This window comes from Chanodichthys erythropterus, chromosome 21 (genome assembly GCF_024489055.1).
Source record: "Chanodichthys erythropterus isolate Z2021 chromosome 21, ASM2448905v1, whole genome shotgun sequence".
NCBI lineage: Eukaryota > Metazoa > Chordata > Actinopteri > Cypriniformes > Xenocyprididae > Chanodichthys > Chanodichthys erythropterus.
This window is the reverse complement of record NC_090241.1, coordinates 18,578,141-18,593,534: the sequence shown is the minus strand read 5'-3', so window position 1 is coordinate 18,593,534 and position 15,394 is coordinate 18,578,141. Positions and strand designations below refer to the sequence as shown.

Genomic DNA, 15,394 nt, shown 5'->3' with positions numbered 1-15,394 from the left:
TCACAAACCTGCTTAAAAGACCTGCTTTGCTGGTCTTATGTAGTTTAAACTGGCCAAGTTTTTGTGTGTGTGTGTGTGTGTGTGTGTGTGTGTGTGTGTGTGTGTGTGTGTGTTTGTCAGCAGTGAAATATGTAATAAAAAGGAGTTTCCTCACCTGGTCCAGGCCCACCATATGGCTGAGGCGTCTATCCTGTCTAGAGGCCACATCCTTCTGCAGGGAGCGATCTGCAAAGGCTTGTCCACCTCTAGAGATCCCCTGAGCCTTTGGCTCAGGAAGATCACCCATAAATCTCAAGATCATCCACCAAACTGTTAGTGAAGCCTGTGGAGAAGAACAGAAGATCAGTTGTAAGGTCTCATTTTATATCGTGACCCGTCAACACAAAAACATAACATTAATCAACTAAAGGTGGCTTTACCAGGACGTCATTCTCATCCTCATGGTAGAGCAGCGGCTGACGTATTCTCTGACGAATATGTGTGGGTGTGGCGGCACCCTGGAAGTACATGGAAGCAAACTTGGAGAAGGAGTACTCATCCAAATCATCGTAGTCTTCCTCTGGAATCTCCATCATTGGAGCATCATCCAGATCCACCACCTCAAGCACCGTCCGCTTTTTCTCCAAGTCCTAAACACACACACACACGCACACACACAATGTTTTTCATGCCGAGCTAATGACATTTTCTAGCCCCTAACGCTAAACTTACCTCTAAACCTACCCATAGTGCTGGCTGGATTGACCAAAAATGTGTATTTTTAAAGATTCTGGCAGTTTCATGATATATCACAGTATTTTTTTTCTTTAATAATTTATAATTTTTTACTTCTTCTTCAAGTTAGACATTTTGGCAGGTTGTAATGAAAATGTTTGAGTTTGTATGTGTTTTAATAAACTGTATTATTGTTGTTATTATTATCACTTGAAAAAGTGAACTACTGTGTAATAGTAATAATCATAATTTAAGTTAAACTAAACTTTTATTTTGATGGGTTGTCATGAAGACCTTAGTTTATGTGTGTATAAGTGACATGATGATAGTTTTGAAGTGAAATGAAGTGAAATGCTCGTGAAGTTACTCTCAGAGCAGCTCTGCAGATAACACATTCATGTCATCATATATCATATTCGATTCATCAAGCTTTTATGACTAAGTATGATATAGGAGAATATGGAGCATATACTCGAGGAGGAAAAAACACCTTAGTTTCATTCATAGGCTCAAACTGAGCAAAAATATGGAATTTGATGCAGATGTTATTTATATGGCCAGAAAATAAGATGAAACTCTGATAGCTTTATGACAGTATAGCAGACCACTTAAAATACATTTTATATCAGTTTTCACTCTCCAAATAATATGTCTTTTTTAGTAAGATGATATTTAAAGCTGAGATTTATCATTAAAACTGATAAACTGGTAATTTTCAAATAAACGTACAGATATACGTTTATAGATGTACAAATAAACGTTCCTCAAAAGCCTGATGTATAATATTCAATGCTTACATTTTAACATTATTTTTCTAAAAAATTATGAATTAATAATCAAGTAAAGCTAAGTTCCTTCAGTCCAGTACGAATACAATTTGAAATATTTTTATGTTTACTTTATATTTTTAGAATTATAGTAAAAGCATTTTACTTGCTAAAAACGTAGTCAAACTGTCAATAAGACAAAAGAAGGCATTTAGAAGATGTAAAACAGGTTTTTCAGCAAAGTATTGATTAGGTTAATAATTTAAAGGCCTTAGAAAAGTTACGGTAGGATTTATAGTGTTAACATCCTGCTTCTTTGAGAAGTTTGATCTCTCACCTCAAAGCCCTCAGGTGCCTGGCCCTCCTGTCCGCCAACCATGCTAGGCAAGAAACCAAAGATATCATCCACCATTTCCTGGTCCGTGATGGATTCCATCTGTTCCGCCGCATCTCTTTCTCTTTTCTGCCGCAGAACTTCCTCAAGCCTCCTCTGTCTTTCTAGAGCAGCAAGTTCTTCTGCCCTACGCTCCTGAAGTGAGAGGAAAGCCTACAAAAAACAGGGATAGTGATAGATGATTACATGTAGCTCGAGATATTAAGCAAACTGTGATCTAAACATGGCTTCTTACATCTCTCTTCATCTTCTTGACAGCTTTTCTGGCTAGAGTTCCTCTGGTGTAAGCCTGCAGGAGGATCACTGCCTCTCGCTTTCGTTTCCACTCCTTCCTCGCAAGATATCCACGAGTCTGACTCTGAAGCAGAAGAGTTGCCTGTCGCTTCTGTTTATACTGCCAGGCCATCTGACGAGAGCGTACTTGAGCTCGCAAACGGGCATAACCCAACTGGACCTACAGAAAGACAAGTTACACTCTACAAGCATGTACAAGCAATGACTGTCATCTTTTAAAAACTGTCACAACTGGACAACTCACCACTCTGTAAAGTTTTCTGACTTTGTGTCCACGCCAGGTTTTCTGTATGGTCACAGCTGCTCCTCTCTTTCTCAGGAAAGCTTTCCTGCAAGAAAGCAAAAAGACGAGTTGTAAACCAGTGTAAAACATTTCTCTACAAACATAGGAGATTATCCTCAGTCTTTTACCTGTATTTGTATCCTCTAAGGACTTTCTGAATAAGAAGCGCCTTCTCATTCAGAGCCTTATCTCGTGCCAGTTCCAAAACAGTATCGTGGAAATCCTGACGCAAATAACACCAAGTTAGAACTGATCTACTTTAGAAATGCTGTAACGGTACCTGTAAAATTCACCTCAGTACCTTCAAAAACACTTTAGTCTTGCCGATCTTCCAGTCATCTTCATTCAGAACGTTCTCACAGATGCTTTCAGAGCATTTTTTGGCACTCTCCTTTAATATTACAGGTAATATTATATAGTTAACATTGCTATAATGCAAAAATGTTACTTTTTGTGTTTTGTTTTCCACCTAAAAACTATATATATATATATATATATATATATATATATATATTATATATATATATATATATATATATATATATATAATACAAATGTATTTTGTCTCATGGCAACATACATTGGCACACTTTTAAAGATACTTCAAGAGATTTTAGCCATTTTGGATTTCTGCCAAAGGATGGGCCACGGCCAATATTTATTTTATTTATTTATTTATTTAGCTGAAATCAAGGCAAAAAATACTTCAAATAATTGAAATACCACACATTGAAATACCAAATAATTGAAATACAGTACCACATGTAAAACATGTAAAATGCCCATACTATCAGAAGGAGATCACAGAAATGAGCCCTGAACTATGCAAACAACAACAACAAAATAGAGTGGCCCACCCTTTTTAGCCAATCACAGAGCACTCTTTTCCTCTCTGTTTGCTGACATCAGTTTGACTGACCTGTCTTTGTGGGGGCAGGGTTTGGTGGTTGAATAGTGGCCACTGACGTGGCCGGTCTAATTCAGTAGCTAACTATGTTAAATTTAGCAAAATGGCTCAAATCGCTTGAAAAAGCTTCAAAACTTGTGCCAGTGTACTGTATGTTACTGAAACAACTGCATCACTGATTCATGTCAAAACAAAATCAACATAATCTTCATAATATAAAGCATCTCTTACAGTTTTTGGGTCACAAACACTGGACCTAAGCAGCACACGGTAGCGCTCCAGAAACTCATCAAATGTGTGGCGGATGGGGTAGCCAGCCTTCCTGATGCGGATAGTCTCCATCATCCCAGAGTAACGAAGTTGACGGATACACAGTTCTCTGTCAAAGAGCTGAAACAATAATGTAAAAGTGGGTCACTGAGAGAAAAGTAAGTTCATGTACATTGAGGGAGGATGGAGAAATTAATGAACAACCTACCATAGGCTTCTTGTAGTCATTGGGTTTAATACAGCGAATGAAGAATGGCTGACAGGCAGTTAGAGTCTTCATTAAAGAGTCTAGCGACTGCCGAAATTGACCAATTAATGTAGGCACTCGCTTCTTTGTGTCTGTTGTTTGCTAAAGATGATGGAAACAGGAGGGAAGGAATATGAAAATCATTTTATCATTGCAGAAGAGTGGAAGCTCTTAAGGGGGACCAACTCTCACCCATGATTTTGAAACAAAATGCTCAACAATTAGATATGGGCGTGGTGTTTTGGGGGTGTCACAAACGTTTGTCTATATACTGTTTATGCCAGTGTACAGTCACGTTTATACCCTAATAGCCTTTAGTTGGTGTTAACTTACCCGCAGTGAGCTTTTTGGGGTGATGATAGTGTGGTTGGCACTAGTTTTCCCCTCTGTGGTGCTGATCTCATTGTGGAATATCTGCTTTAAGAGCTTATTGGATGATGTTTGCATCAACTGGATGACGTCACTACTCAGAGCATCTCTGTTCTTCTCAAGGAACCCTAAATGCACAGTAAATTTCATAAAGCATTTTCCATTTTCAAATCTTTAAAAAGTCAAACACACCAATGGGAAAGTACTTTGTGAGGAAGTTTAATAGCCTGTATTACCTTTGGAGTCATAGTAGACAACTCCAGCAAAATGGCGGATTCCAAACTGTGTGTCGTGATTATTTTTGGGAGGTAAGTAGATATCACCCTTCCCATGAACCTGATTAATCTTGTTGAGCATGGTAGTATCAGTGCCCTGGAAAAAATGACAACTTTACATAACTGTACATATAACTGTAATATAACTACTCCACTACATATTGTGAGTACAGATGTGGGTTTGAGATATCAGTAATCATACATAGCATGATAAAAAAATAACCAAAGGAAAGACTATATTGTAAATAAAAGCAAATATATTTTATAACCTTAGGGAAGTGACTTTCTTCATCAATAAGAGCGAGAACATTAAGAGATTTTATGGCGAGCACTTCAAGCGTCTGCTGGTTGTCGTTAAACTCAATGTTCTTCCAGATTATGTCTTCACGAGCATATTCCATTTGTTCAAGCTTGAAGACGTGTTTCACAAAGAACTGCTGAAGTTGCTCATTTGCATAATTGATGCAGAGCTGTTCAAAGCTGCAGGATTCACAGACAGAATTAAGATAGTTTAGCTTATAATAAAAAGTCTGTAATCATTTACTCACCCTCATGTTGTTCCAAACCCTGTATGACTTTCTTACTTTCATGGAACACAAAAGGTGAATTTTTGAAGAATATCCTGGTCGCAATTTTCCATATAATTTAAGCACTTTTCCATATAATTTAAGTGAATATATATATATATATATATATATATATATATATATATATATACAAACCCGATTCCAAAAAAGTTGGGACACTGTACAAATTGTGAATAAAAAAGGAATGCAATAATTTACAAATCTCATAAACTTATATTTTATTCACAATAAAATATAGATAACATATCAAATGTTGAAAGTGAGACATTTTGAAATGTAATGCCAAATATTGGCTCATTTTGGGTTTCATGAGAGCTACACATTTCAAAAAAGTTGGGACAGGTAGCAGTAAGAGGCCGGAAGATCATTTAGTCCATCTCTGCAAGATGGACATTTCAGGATAAGAGATGGACTAAAAGTGAACTCCCACACCTTACTGCCAGATTCTGGAAGATAAATTCTTCAAACAGTGGTACAAGAGGATGTGGTGCTGGTCCTTCAGGAGTCACTCTCAAGCTGTCTGTCTATAAGGCCTATAAAAACCCAGTCTTCACGTACTTTATAACACTTCAGCTTGTGATTCTTATTAAGAGCAGGTCGCTTTTTAAGATTCTTCACCTAACCTAAGTCTCTGAGATCCTGACACCTCACACTTCTGAAGACTCCAGGTAGGTTTCTGGGAAATGGTGGCGCTGGAGACTAAAGGGTTCCTGATGGTTTCACACTTAATTCTTCACCTTAATTCTTAATTATTTTGCAGTTAACGTGTCTTTTCTTCTCCAGCTGTTTTTGTATGACCCTGCTGACCCAATGAGCATTTCACTGTCCAATGGTCATGCTTTAACTTTGCAATTTCTAGTATTACATTAGTATTGTGTCCTTCTCATGAATATTTAATAATTTTTGACTTTTCAGTCTGAGTTAAATCTCTTTTTTGGCTCATTTTATCTGTAAAAGAAAACCTGCCTAATAATTCTGCACACCAGAATATAGGGCATTTTTCATTTCCAGCCTTCATGAACAATTATATATCACTTATAAATGATTACAAACAATATTAATAGTAGTTATTAAGATTGATGTGGATTGGAATTGATAAAATGTGCTTGGAAAAAAAATATGATCAGAAAATCAACTTGCCTAATAATTCTGCACTCCCTGTATAATGCTGATTCTTAATACTGTGTGTGATTACCTGGATGATCCACGACTGTTTTCATGTTTTGCAATGGTTGTTCATGTGTCAATTGTTTGTCCTGAGCAGTTAAACTGCCCTATAAAATTCTTCAAAAAAATCCTCCAGGTCCCAAAAATTCTTCAGTTTTCCAGCTTTTTTTTGAGTATTTGAACCATTTCCAGCAGTGACTGTGTGGCATTAAGATCAATCTTTTCATACTAAGGACAACTGAGGGAACACGATGCATTAAGAGCCGAAAACCTATTGAACTTAATTTGTCTTCTGGCAAACATTTAAGTGTCTTCTGTTGCTTCCGAAGGGCAGTACTAGATGAAAAAACAAAATTTGAACACTTTATCCTGTTCAAAAGTTTTCACCCCGACTCTTAATGCATCGTGTTTCCTTCTGGAGCATCAGTGAATGTTTGAACCTTTTTAAATAGTTAGGGCCCGAGCACCGATGGTGTGAGGACCCTATTGGAATTGCTCAGCCAATTATTCTTCTTCTCCAAAATGAATCGCATTTTTGAGGGTCTAAACGTTCTCAAAAACTCATGAAACTTTGCACACGCGTCAGAAGTGGTGAAAATTTACATCTGATATGGGTTTCAGAATTAGGTGTGGCAAAATGGCTCGATAGCACCACCTACAAAATTTCAACTAAGCGCCCTTCGTGCTACATTTGACATACAGTTATGAAATTCGGTAGACAGATGTAACAGCCCAATACCTACAAAAAAGCCCCTGGGTGTAAAGTTTGTAAACCCAACAGGAAGTGAGATATTTTGAATTTTCTTTGCAAAATTTGTGTAGTTTTTGCCATTTACAGATGTTATACTTTAACAAACTCCTCCTAAAGCTTTAATCAGATCAACATCATATTTGGTCAGTCTAATCTAAAGGCCTTTGTGATGTTAAATTGCGAAGATCTAGAGTTTTCGCTGAAGGGCGTGTCCGTGGCGGCCTGGCAAAGTTCAATGTTTCGCCATGAAACAGTAAGTTGTTGAAACTTGGGCATACAATGTTTGATCTGCCCCAAACTTCACATGTTTTAGTGGAGTCCTGACCTGAAGACATCTCTATGGCAATATTCAGTTACAGTCATAGCGCCACCTGGGGGCAACAGGAAATTACATGTTTTACACTGTGATTAACTCCTCCTAAAGATTTAATCAGATCAATGTCATTTTTGGTCAGTCTAATCTTAAGACCTTAGCGATGATAAATATCAAAGATATTGAGTTTTCGTTGAAGGGCGCATCTGTGGCGGACTGACAAAGTCTGATGTTTCGCCATGAAAGATGAAGCTGTTGTAACTCAGGCATACTATGTCTGATCTGCCCGAAACTTCACATGAGTGAAGTCCTGGAGGACTAAAGACATCTATATGACAATATTCAGTTAGCTATAGTGCCACCTGTTGGCAGCAGGAAGTGTCACTTTTACATGATTTTGCCATAATTCTCCTGTATTTACTCGCTCACATACATGTCGCCCACTGTTCACTGTTTTCTGAGGCCAACGGATGGCGGTGAGCCCGGGTGCGAGGGCCCTTTCATCGCTGCTTGTTTTGTTTGAGTCCCTCAGTTGTCCTCAGTGTAAAAAGATGGATCTCAAAATCATAAAGTCACTGCTGGAAAGGGTTAAAATATGCAAAAGATGCTGGAAATCTGAAGAATCTTCAGGACCTGGAGGATTTTTCTGATGAATATTGGACAGTTTAACTGCCCACGACAAACAAGGGACTCATGAACAACCATCACAAAAAAACAAAAACAAAAAAAAACTGTAGATGATCATCCAGGTAACCACACACAGTATTAAGAATCAAGGGTTCACAAACTTTTGATTGGGTAGTTTTTATAAATTCAGCTTTTTTTTGTATTGTGAACCGTATAATATATATTGTATGAGCCTTCTTATTTTGTTAAAATTATTCACATTTTTACAGATTCTGCAAGGGGTTCACAAACTTTCATATATATATATATATATATATATATATATATATATATATATAAAATATTGATTTATATTTATAATTGATAATTTTCGATACAGCCCTAGAATCAATTATGGTGGCTCTGCTTGAGCGTCAATAGCATAAAACATCATTGTGACTTACATTTCAAACCTAATGTGAGATCTACAGCGAGGAGGAGTAAGATTCTCAGTAAACAACTATGTCTATTTATCACACACTATCATATGGCTTCAGAAGACTTGGCCTACAGCACATAAGTTGTGTGGACTACTTTTTTTTTATAGATTTATGTGTTTTTGTGTTTTGGCCTCCATTCATTTTCATTAAAAGGAAAAGAGCAGACAGTATATACTTCAAAATTTCATCTTTTGTGTTCCAGAGAAGACAGAAAACCATGCGGTTTTATAATAACATGGAGACCACATGTATTTACATTATAACGTATTTATATTACAAACCTGTTGTTTTTGAAGTTTTCAAAGCCGAAAATGTCCAACAAACCAATAGAAAGTCGAATGTGTTTGGGGTCATCAGGAGGTGGTTTGTAAACGGCACTGTTGATTTTCTCCACAATCCACACAAACATTCTTCCATAGATGGCCTGCACACAGAAAGATGATTACAGCTCCATACTGGAGTATATTCGATTTGACATCAAACAGTGAAGCCTACATTCAGTTGTACAACCTTTACAAAAGCGTCTCTGCCATCCACTGCCTGTGCTGAAGTCAGAGGTTTAGACACACTCTCCCTGTTGGTCATCAAAGAGCGCCGCGTCAAGCTCGCATCCAGGGCATCTGGGGACACCTGGAAAAAAAAAAAAAACAGATCTATGGGCTTGAGTGTGCTGCTCAAAGACAAAATTGTTTTCAAAATTGGTCTCTAATTACCTCTAATAACTGAGCAGCCATTTTGAAATGTGGAGAGGAAAGAATATCACAGCCCTCCTGGTTGTTCATAATGGTGTCTTGAAAAGTGAAAATGTAAATAAATAACAAAAAAGCATTCCCTCAATGCTCCAGTTAATGTCTCTTTATTACTCCTTACCTTCAAAGTCTACATTCCCCAAGTGTAGGATGGACGCCAGAAGCTTGTTAATTTCCCATGTGTCATTCTCTGTGAACGTCAGGATCTTCATTGCTGAACGGAAGCTGGCATACTCTTTTATGTCATCCCGTCCTTCACATGTAGTGCACTGACCCTAATCCAACATAATCATGTTTAATGTAATGTTTAAAGGGAGAGTTCACCCAAAAATGGAAATTATCGTTCCAGACCTGTATGACTCTTTCTTCTGAGGAACATAAAAGAGCATTGAGGGTCCAAACTACATTGACTTTCATTAAAAATCACCTTTTGGGTTCTACAGAAGAAATTCTGATGACAAAATTTTCATTTTGGGGTGAACTTTAATGTCAAATGATTATATCTGTGAGAGAAGACTTTAAGATATAGACTTTATTTTGAGCAATACCATGGTGAGATAGTTGTATTCTGCAGCATTTCCCAAAGACAGGATCTTCTTTTGGTCAGGAGGCATTCCCATGAGCATGCAGTAAAAAATGTGGTAGTTTCTCTCTTGTGAGGCCTGTGCCAAAAATATACTATTAATTATTGGGCAAACAAGCAGTTCTACATTTCATCTGCTGTATCTTGTCCTGGAATAACAGATTTAATTATGAGGACAGTTTACCTGTCGACAAACACGTGATTTCTCGAGTAGGTACTGTTCAATGCGGGCACCCTCTATTGCTCCACTTTTAGTGAAGTGGATGTCAATGTATTTTCCAAAGCGACTGGAGTTGTCATTGCGGATAGTCTTTGCATTACCAAAGGCTACAAAATAAGAATTGAAGTTAATACTGAAATACATACCTGAGGAACTATAAAGTTGAGTGATGCAGGAGCATCCTATATGTTTATTTTTAAGTAACTTTACCTTCTAAGATAGGATTTGCTTCTAGAATCTGCTGCTCAATCCAGGAGCGCTGCCCACTCACTGCCGCAAGAAACTGCAGCATGAGTTTGGTACTCTCTGTTTTTCCTGCTCCAGACTCCCCACTGACAAACACAACACATACAGATGCTCTCAGAACACATCGAACAAATAATCCTAACAGAATGTACGACAGCTGTTGGAGTCGGTCCGACTTTTTGTCAACATACTGGCCCAGTTTTGGGTGTTTGCACAGCTGGCATTAGCACATAAAACCTGCGATTTACAGTATAAAATTAATATTGTGTCAATTTACTCAATCGTATTTAGTTTCAACCCCTTCATAAGGTCTGGGTGTGTCAAGCTCAAAAATAAAAAATAAAGCACCATAAAAGTGTCCATAAAAGCACCATAAAACTGGTTCAAGAAGAGAGAGAAACTTAGGTTGTTATTCACTAATAATGCTCACCTCTACAGATGCTTTTAAATGAACAAAAAAAGAGCACACAAGATATATGGACCACTTTTATGGAGAGTCCATTTACACCAAGAGCAAATAGCCCACCTTACTGGCAGAGGCTATTTACATTAAAGGTCCAGGTATACATCATTTTCCACATTCAGCTTCGTCAAACAGTTGAGGGGGCAAGACTTTCAAAGTATTTTCCTTTGGCCATGAGTGACGCATTCGGCATGTGTGCACTATCTATTTGACTTTGTTTTCATGCGCTCAAGTCACTTGCACCTGCACTGACACAAAAAAGGGCTGTACGCGAACAGATGATGAAAATCACATGACGCGGACAGTGTGCAGACCGCCTGTGGAATGCGGATGGCCTAAGTTTACTTTGTGTTTGACTCCGCCCACTATTATTTGATGAAGCCAGACAAAACTACAAAAGAAATCCTTTTGGTAACTTGACCCAAGTTTGAATCTGCATTTTTTTCCAAACTCATTCTATTCCCTTTTCCAATTGCATATCAGCTTGGAGAGTCATTTATTTTAAATAAAAATTAAGAAAATATTCAAGAAGTGCCTAATGGGTATTTAATAGTGGGAATGAAGTGTTTAACAAATACACAGCAAAATTTCCAGAGTTAAATCAGCTCTGCTCAGAGAACTCTCTAGTGTTAAAATAACACTGAAGCAGAGTTAAATTTAATGAGATAATTAAGCAATTAATTAAATTATGATTGTGCATTAGTGATGAACGCCTGCTGTTAACCAGCACTACAAGAACTACAACTGACTTCAGTCACATCTCATTAACTTTAACTCTGCTTCAGTGTTACCTTAACACTATTTAGAGAGGGACCATATGTACTCTGAGCAGAGCTGATTTAACTCTGGGGATTTTACGGTGTAGGGTTAGGGGTAGGTGTATGGGGACAACTTTAGGGTTAGGGACAAGTAATGTCCCAATAAAGCAGAAACAATTTATGATTTTAATCAATATAATTATATCCACTGAATATGTTGTTATTACTGCATAATATTTTATAATATACTACAATACACTGAGGTCCAAATAGTATCTGCCTCTATTTGAACTAAGTATCAATAACATCTAACAACTGTTTACACTATCGCAATTTGTTTCCACTATCGCAATCTCTCCCACTTTTATGATAATTATGATTATGCTTTTTTGTCATTTTTGGAGATACTTTCTTCACATGGAAAAAAGAGTGGCCAGAATATCCTTTAAAAAAATCATTGTTTGTACCACAGATGAAAGAAAGTCAGAGGGGTTTGTAACAACATTCGTAAATAGTGACAGATTTTTCTGTAGAGTTTAAAGTTTTAAACTCTACTACAAAATGTCAGTTTCACCCAAGTACGAATGACTGAAGAACCTAATGATGCAGCACTGGTCTTTGTGGTTCCGGCGCATGTTGAAGAAACAGCTGTCTGCGATGGCGAAGACGTGTGGAGGGAGATCACCCAACCGCCGGTCTGTGTACTGCTCCACCTGCTCCGGAGTGTAGATTGGCAGCAGCTGGTAAGGGTTCACTGCCACCAGAATCGACCCCGTGTATGTCTATTCAAACAAAAAAAAAAAAGTAGTTTTTGCAGCTGAAAGAATAATACATGTTTATAATAAGATCTACAGTATATAACTGCTCAGTGCTAGAAACTGTCTTTAAAATAGCTGGATTTCAAGTCTTCAAGGTAGGTTTGGATTTACTACATGATGGGTATGTCAATGTTGTATAACAATATGATCCACTCATCAAACCTGGAACTAGCCGTTTCTATGGAAACAATCTTGTTATTAAACAGGAAGGGCAAAGAACAGCTGGTGAATGAACTGAATTTGGTGAATTAAGTGGACAATTCAATCCCTATTTTGGTTCATTTACATTCATGGATCTTGAAAACTGAAAACAATATTTAATTAATATATTTATATAAACAATTAATTAATTTAAAAAAATATGTTTCAGACATGATTTATCTGATGTGGTGTTTAAGAACTCACATAGATAGCTCCTTCTTTGTAGCGCACTAGGAGGTTCCGTAACAGTCCAGCCTCATTTAGGTCACCCAGCCGTATCATATCATCCACACCTTTCACCGAGGTGGGATGCATGGGCTTCAGAGAATTATCCTTCTTAATCTTGTGCTCCTAGAAATCATGCCAAAGATGATATCAGCTACACTTCAAGAGTCAAGAGCAGCAGTTCTTCACCATCAGTGGAAAGATCTTACCTTTCCCTCATCGTCGATGAGCTGAAGTTGCCCAGCGTCTGAGAGTCTGACTTCAGCTCCGATTTGCACCCCATCACTGCATTCCACCCACACATAATCTCCCTAAAGTGGTTGGTGAACATTTTAAACATTAATAAAAAATTAATAAAATGTTAAATCAAGGTAAATTAACTGAAGATAATTTACTTTATTTCCATAGTATGCTAGGGCTTTTTGTGTATGGATCATATATATATATATATATATGATCCATGCACAAAGCCCTAGTATACTATACTATAGCCCTAGTATAGTATACTAAATAAAGTTTATATATATATATATATATATATATATATATATATATATATATATATATATATATATATATATATATATATATATATATATGTGTGTGTGTATGTATATGGCATTGTGATAGCACCACTGACACATAATAAAAGTGTATGAATAAAATACATCCTTATTAAATTAAAATAAACTATTTTAAGCTATTAAATTGTTTAACATAGTTTATAAAACTATTAAATCAAGGGTTGATTCGAAATTGGATAGTCAAAATAAACTTTTTTTTGCTTTTAATATACAGTCAAACCAAAATGTATTCACGCACCTTCAACATTTCATACATTAACACAGTTTATGCGCTATAGTTTTAAAAAATGGTAATAAAATATGACAAGAACTGTGTCAGAAAAAAAGTTAATCTGAATTATGTCAGACAACACTTAAGCAAAACATGGTCAGGTCAAAGTGTCTGAATAATTTTTGGTCCCAAATATGTATCAATTTTTACTGGTACTGGTATATGTATATATATATATATATGTATATATATATATATATATATATATGTATTTATATATATATAAATATATACAAACATATATATATATATATATATATATATATATATATATATATATATATATATATATATATATATATATATATATATATATATATATATATATATATATATATATATATATATGTATGTATATATTTATATATATATATATATATATATATATATATATATATATATATATATATATATATATGTTTGTATATATTTATATATATATAAATACATATATATATATATATATATATATATATATATATATATATATATATATATATATATATATATATATATATATATATATATATATATATATACACATTATACATAATATATTAAAGAAGGTATCATGGAAACGCCTTACTTTCACAGTATTTTCCATTAGATTAAAGTCTCAGCAAACACCTAAAACAACTTACCTTCCTTAAAACCACCATGACTGAGTCCTTCTGTCCCCCAGCCTGAATATTTAAGCAAAGGAAAAAAAATTATAATTAATTATTTCCATGGTAAATTAATTAGTGGGGCTTATGGAAAAAAGGCAAAATGGCGTCTGTAATACACGTACACATTCCCTGAATTACATCATATAATAGTCTTATCCATCTATATACTAAATAACAAAACCATTTACACTTTTAAAACATCAACCATAACAAATCCAATGTGAAATACCTTTACCTGTGGATATTTTGTGAAGTCTCCTGATCAAAAAGTATTTTCTGTTCCTCCTCTTTGATCCCCAGCGTGAGTTTTCTTTCGAAAGAAACGTCCTCAGGTTCCTCCTGAGAGACAACAGGTGTTTATGATACTTTGACTTTGCTCCCTGACTAATGCATCCATAATGATAAATACAAGGAAGCTCTGCCCTCCATATCAGAAATCTTGAACAAAAAAAAAAAAAGGTTTTTAGTAGATTATAAATACCACAAAGCACACTAGAGACTAAAAATAAGAACACAAAGATTCAAAAGAAAGTGTCTTGTACAATGAAAGCTTGTAAAACTGCAACAGAAAGACAACGTGGATCTGCACAGACACATCAGTGATGGAAATATCAACCCAGAGAATGCTTAAAAAATTATGACAAATAAAAAGTAAATAAATAAAATGTCATTCATCTTTAACTTTTTAGTTTTACATAATGTTTTTTTTCTGTGCTGAACCTTTGGACCCGCGTGACAGCATATGGAGGGCCGAGCTCTGATCATAAGAGGGCAATCAAGTTGTAAATAGCATAGTGTCATAGTTACTCAGGGTGGAGCCATTCTAGAAAGTCATATTTCTATCAAGCAATACTAAACTCCATTGCAAGAATTCAATGTGATAGTTCATGTGGTGCGTTTTCAGGGAACAGGCAGTTTAGAACAGGTTCTCTGGTCCCACTTTATATTGTGTCTTTACCTACTAGTATGAAGTGACTAACACTTCATTCATTCATCATTTGATATGTATTGTTTAGCCTACATGTTGTTACATTGTACTTACATTAAAAAAAATACCTGCAAGTATAATTAAAGCTGTAAATATTTTTTAAATTACATCTATAATTACACTATTGAGCCGCTTCTCTTACCCCTTAAACCTAACCTTACCCGTATTCCACCTGT

General features: G+C 35.8%; 1 protein-coding gene across 1 annotated transcript in view; it reads right to left on the bottom strand.

Moving 5' to 3' along the window:
- LOC137011633 (unconventional myosin-VIIa) overlaps positions 1–14,841 on the bottom strand; it is a 31,956-nt gene extending 17,115 nt beyond the window's left edge. Inside the window, exons 1-24 of the mRNA XM_067374653.1 lie at positions 14,466–14,841; positions 14,204–14,245; positions 12,917–13,018; positions 12,687–12,833; positions 12,061–12,245; positions 10,207–10,328; positions 9,961–10,103; positions 9,742–9,855; positions 9,315–9,468; positions 9,158–9,234; positions 8,955–9,074; positions 8,726–8,868; positions 4,790–5,000; positions 4,482–4,617; positions 4,210–4,373; positions 3,838–3,978; positions 3,591–3,749; positions 2,754–2,843; positions 2,581–2,675; positions 2,414–2,498; positions 2,111–2,329; positions 1,819–2,028; positions 420–629; positions 155–322 (exon numbers count right to left, since the gene is read on the bottom strand). Coding sequence (XP_067230754.1) covers positions 155–322; positions 420–629; positions 1,819–2,028; positions 2,111–2,329; positions 2,414–2,498; positions 2,581–2,675; positions 2,754–2,843; positions 3,591–3,749; positions 3,838–3,978; positions 4,210–4,373; positions 4,482–4,617; positions 4,790–5,000; positions 8,726–8,868; positions 8,955–9,074; positions 9,158–9,234; positions 9,315–9,468; positions 9,742–9,855; positions 9,961–10,103; positions 10,207–10,328; positions 12,061–12,245; positions 12,687–12,833; positions 12,917–13,018; positions 14,204–14,221 — 3,213 coding nt within the window. The 5' untranslated portion in view covers positions 14,222–14,245; positions 14,466–14,841. The remainder of the gene's footprint in view (positions 1–154; positions 323–419; positions 630–1,818; positions 2,029–2,110; positions 2,330–2,413; positions 2,499–2,580; positions 2,676–2,753; positions 2,844–3,590; positions 3,750–3,837; positions 3,979–4,209; positions 4,374–4,481; positions 4,618–4,789; positions 5,001–8,725; positions 8,869–8,954; positions 9,075–9,157; positions 9,235–9,314; positions 9,469–9,741; positions 9,856–9,960; positions 10,104–10,206; positions 10,329–12,060; positions 12,246–12,686; positions 12,834–12,916; positions 13,019–14,203; positions 14,246–14,465) is intronic.
- Positions 14,842–15,394: the final 553 nt, after the last annotated feature.